This window comes from Anoplopoma fimbria, chromosome 1 (genome assembly GCF_027596085.1).
Source record: "Anoplopoma fimbria isolate UVic2021 breed Golden Eagle Sablefish chromosome 1, Afim_UVic_2022, whole genome shotgun sequence".
Classification (NCBI taxonomy): domain Eukaryota; kingdom Metazoa; phylum Chordata; class Actinopteri; order Perciformes; family Anoplopomatidae; genus Anoplopoma; species Anoplopoma fimbria.
This window is the reverse complement of record NC_072449.1, coordinates 28,308,475-28,313,930: the sequence shown is the minus strand read 5'-3', so window position 1 is coordinate 28,313,930 and position 5,456 is coordinate 28,308,475. Positions and strand designations below refer to the sequence as shown.

At 34.7% G+C, this 5,456-nt stretch overlaps 1 protein-coding gene across 1 annotated transcript; it reads left to right on the top strand.

The window, feature by feature from the left end:
- Positions 1-1,250: 1,250 nt before the first annotated feature.
- sertad3 (SERTA domain containing 3) lies at positions 1,251-5,219 on the top strand. Its single transcript, XM_054601621.1, is given in 5 exon segments — positions 1,251-1,322; positions 2,436-2,569; positions 4,062-4,858; positions 4,861-4,890; positions 4,893-5,219. Coding segments are annotated over 3 exon segments (888 nt in total). The 5' UTR covers positions 1,251-1,322; positions 2,436-2,569; positions 4,062-4,068; the 3' UTR covers positions 4,961-5,219.
- Positions 5,220-5,456: the final 237 nt, after the last annotated feature.

The window sequence follows — 5,456 nt, the reverse complement described above, 5'->3', positions numbered from 1 at the left end:
CATCGGGAGGCTGATTTCTCATTCAGCAGGGAAAGTTTGTCTGTGGTCAATTTAAATCAGAGTTTAAGACGTGCAAGCACCTGCAGGATTTATGACATCACAGCTAGTTTGGAAGCCAATTGTGGTCCAAACTGTAAACTTGGAGCACTTATACACTAAAAATGGACTTCATTTTAAAGTAGGGCACAGCTTGTGTCCAATACTAAAAAATATTTGCATTTTCCTAGATTCTGGATTTTTTAATAAGTGAGAAGAAGATGTTATTTAAGGAGGCAATTATACTTTTCGTAGAAAAACCACATGATAAGATGAGGCTTTATTGATCCTCAGAGGAAAAATTCAGGTTTTGCAGCAACATAAAGAAAGAAATAAGCACAGATCAATAGCGAAGTAATAACAAATAGATAATAATAAGAGGTATAGACAACTTGAATAAGGAAAAACGTAAAAGTAGTAACTACATAAGAGCAATAAAAGACATGGAAACTAAGTAATTCGGTTTATATTTAAACAGCATTCACCAGAATAATATAATGGGATTAATTAATGACACTTAGTGCTGACTGTAAAATGCAAGATAATATAAATGATAAAGAGTATATAATGTAGTAAGACAGTATAACAAACTAACTTAATATACTTTGATATACTTCATTATTGTAGCCTATACAGTATGGGACATAAGATATAAGGTGCTAATAATAATACACCATAATAGTATAATAAAGCATATTGGACAGTTATGACTGTTTCAAGCAGAATAGTTCTCTGGATTAAATATGTCTGTACGTTAAGATAAGATAAAATAAGATAATCCTTTATTAAAGTAAAGTGCACACAAGAGACATAGTAGAAGAAGACAAGCTAAAAATAAAAAATAAAAATGAAAAAAAAAAAAATAAAATAAAACAAGTATTATAAATAAGCAATAAAAAAAAAACAGTAGAAAAAACAACAATAACTGAAATATTATATTTACAGACAGAGAAAAAAACAACAACTATTTTAACTATTTTTAACTATTATTGCACAGTGTAATGTGTAATGTATGTACTGTTATATTCTTTATTACATTAAAATGTATTATAGTATATCTTGTTTTAATTATAATGTTATTTTGACAGAGTACAGGAAGTTGTGAAGACATGTTTTTCTCAGCCGTCCAATACAAGTCCGAGGAGGAGCTGCAGTCTTTTTAAAGTCGACTCACTGGTTCTGCATGTGGAGTGAAGTGAAGAACTGGGATTTACATCCAACCAGTCAACTTTGACATGTTGGTAGTTTACCTCAGCAGAAGTTGCGTCCACGACCTCTGACCTCAGGTAAATAACACAGTTCAGACACATTTCATGTGCAGGTTGTAGACCTGTTCACTCATTCTGATGGGTCGGTGTGTGTAGTGAAATGTGTAGATTTAGAAACACCTCTGATGGTTTTCATTTCATAAATGTTATATTTTCTTACAGTTACTTAAACATGAAATAAGACATGCTGGCTGGAACTCACATGTGGTTATTAGTAATGTTTCACACACACATTCTCCTACTATGTATTGAAAACCAGTATGCTGATGAGAATCCCTCCTCTGTCGGTGATGTAATCATTAAGGAATTAGAGCTATGCAAATTACATAATGTCAAGCTTGACAATCCGGTCTGGGTGGAAAGTAATCAGGGCGGGACTGAATTTAAAGTTCATACTATTATGAATAGTATCAATAATGGTGATATTTCATATCATTTCATATCATTTTTTGGTATTTATATATATATATATATATATATATATAGTTAAAAACGCGTGTTTTGGACTGTCATATTAATTAAATAGAGTATGACGTACATGACAATAATAACATGACAATAAAAACCTGTGCAATACATTACACATTACACTGTGCAATAATTGTTAAAAAAGTTAAAAATAGTTGAAATAGTTGTTGTTTTTTTCTCTGTCTGTAAATATAATATTTCAGTTATTGTTGTTTTTATATATATATATATGTTTTATATATATATATATATATATATATATATATATATATATATATATATATATACATATATATATATATATATATATATATATATATATATATATATATATATATATATATATATATATATATATATATATATATATATATATATATATATATATATATATATATATATATATATATATATACATATATATATATATATATATATATATATATATATATATATATATATATATATATATATATATATATATATATATATATATATATATATATATATATATATATATATTTATATATATATATATATATATATATATATATATATATATATATATATATATATAGTTAAACGCGTGTTTTGGACTGTCACATTAATTAAATAGAGTATGACGTACATAAACTCCACTACCCACAATGCCTTTCGACACAGCCAGCCCTCCAACCGTAACGCTGGACCTTGTGGAGTGAAACTCAAATCACGGGCGGGAGAAGACGACGGACGGCTAGCAGTGGTGGCTGAAAGTTTAAACCATCGCCGAGGAGAGACGGGAAGCGACCCAACAGGTTTGCTGTCTTAAAGATGTCTGTTTCTATAACTGTGTGGTGGTTTAACGACGCTGCCCGCTGCCGTGCTGCTGTATGGAGACAGTTGTAGTCCTTAATGTTCCTTAATGTTCCTTAATGTTCTGCTGTGTCGAGGTCTCCGTTTCCCTCCCACAGTGCAGTGAGCTAGCTAGCATGGAGGCTGCACTATGAGGTCACATGTAAGGTTAGTTAAATCAGACTAGACAATAGTGTTTAGTTATAGTTGACCAATCATTCGGACAACATTTGAACAAACACAAAAAAGCAGTAAAAGCCTTCAAACACTACTTATTGAATACAGTTGTTGCTAATGTGTTACTACCACCAGCAGCCAACCTCTGAGCTGGAACAGTATATTATATTACATTATATTATATTACATTACAGTACATTACATTACATTACATTACATTACATTACATTACATTATATTATATTACATTATATTACATTACATTACATTATATTACATTACATTACATATACATTATTACATTACATTACATTACATTATATTACATTACATTACATTACATTACATTACATTACATTATATTACATTACATTACATTATATTACATACATTTACAGTACATTATATTACATTACATTACATTACATACATTACATTACATTATTACATAATACATTACATTACAGTACATTACATACATTATATTACATTACATTTACATTACAGTACATTACATTACATTACATTACATTACATTACATTACATTACATTACATTACATTACAGTCATTTAGCAGACGCTTTTATCCAAAGCGACTTACAGGAAGTGTATTCAACATAGGTATTCAAGAGAACTACTAGTCACCAGAAGTCATAAGTGCATCTCCTTTCTTAAACAAGCATCTTAAAGCATAAACCAGAGCAAAAGTATAGTGCAGAGGCAGATTACTACGAAAACAATAATTGCAACAGACTAATACGAATATAATAAGTGCTACAAACTACTACGAATAGGATAAGTGCAGTAAACAAATACAAATTCAATAAGTGCAACTGATACAATACAGTAAGTGCAACAACTAATACGAATGCAATAAGTGCTACGAGGAAGGCTCCGGGTAGTATTATTATATTATTATATATATTCAATATTGATTTATTACTGATCAGAGGCCATAAGATTAGAATATGACGTGTTGTGATGATGTTAACCACAGTTTGTCAGAGCCCAAAGTGATATCTTTAATACCCCCCCCCCTAATTTATGTGATTAGAAACAGATTAGCAATCAAATCCTCCTAATCATAAAGAATCCTGAATGTTTATGTTAAGCTTTGATATTTAATAGATTACATTTATGGATTTATTTACTATTGAGTGCCTGCTTGATTGTTCTCTGATTCAGTGCTGACTTTATCAAAATCATTTTTTTTTTGCTTAGAGATGATTTTAAACAGCAATACAAGTCAACTTAACAGTTTACCCCTTCCTCTGCAGCTTAAAGATGATCATGAAGGGGGAGAAGCGTAAGCATCCACCAGAGGACGTGGAGGTTTTCGACATGAGCAGCCCCACCTGGGAGAGCCAGCGGCAGTTTGTTTTCTCGGTCTCCCTGAACAAGTATCAGTGTGGCCAGGTGCTGCCTGAACCCAGCCTGCGGCGGTCTGTCCTCATAGCCAACACGCTGAGGCTGATCAGCCTGGAGGCTTGTATGGCGCCCTCTGTAGACATGGAGGTGTCACAACCGCCTTGTAGCTCTTCATCTGCCCTCCAGGAGAGTGTTTTCAATGGAGGCGCTGCAGCAAAGCATCACTCTGCGGCGATGTTTTCTGACAGCCACTTGGCTCTTGTCAGCTGCCCTCTGGTTTCTTCAAATTGCATGTCAAATTATGCATTAAATGTCCCTCTGTCTGTTAAAGACGAAGATGAGGACTGGGGATCGATGTCCACGGATTCTGATTACTCCCTCTCAGCCGCCATCTCCTCCATTCTCGCTGCGCTGGACTCCATCGTTGACGGGAGCCCGCAGGCAGCTCCGCGGACACCTCTCAGGTCCTTGGAGAACCTGTCGGGGCCGTGCGATGGAGGCATGGCGTGGGTAAAACAGGGGGTCAGAGGTTATTCCGGAAGCTGGGAGCAGCAGGTAGAGACCAGCGATCTGTTCCAGGATATAGACACATCCCTGCTAGAGAGGGACATGGGTGTGCTGGGGCTCAGAGGCATCGGAGGTGGATACCAGTCTGGGGATGACTTTTACCAGTATCTGCCCCCTTTCTCCTCCCCGTACCCACCCAACGCTTCTCCCTCTCTCTCAACCAGAATCTGAAGTCCTGCCTCCGTTTTCCTCACGCAGCCCCTTGTCTTCCTTATCCTCTTCTTCACCTTCTCTTTCTTAGCCACCCATCTCTAGTCAGAATCAAGGGCATGGGGCAGTGAAACTATGTGTAGTAAACCAGATAAGGCTGTTTTTTTTTTCTTAATGACTACGCAATGAGTCAGTGCATACTACAGTTTAAAGTGTGACTCAGCTAATTGGAAGAAGGGAAGGGAGGTGTCTGAGTTAGAAAACAGGATTCATTCATCAAATATGAAGTTAATCTCTGCTGCGGAGAGAAAACTGCTTCAGCAGCAGCGTCGCACTAAAACGTGTCAAGGGCGCCACAGCTTCAAGTTATCCTGCTGTCACACTGAACATCCCAGTTTATCTGGAGTAAGAAAAGAGCAGCCAGTTATGTACGGTTGGGCAACACATCACTAATAACACACAAGTGTAAAATGTTTAATGTGAGTTCTGAGAAAATGTGATTGGCTGGTGTTTGATGGTGAATATTTGAAACGCTTATATTATAGGTCAAACTTCTGTCAAGAAATCCTTTAACCTCATATTTATCA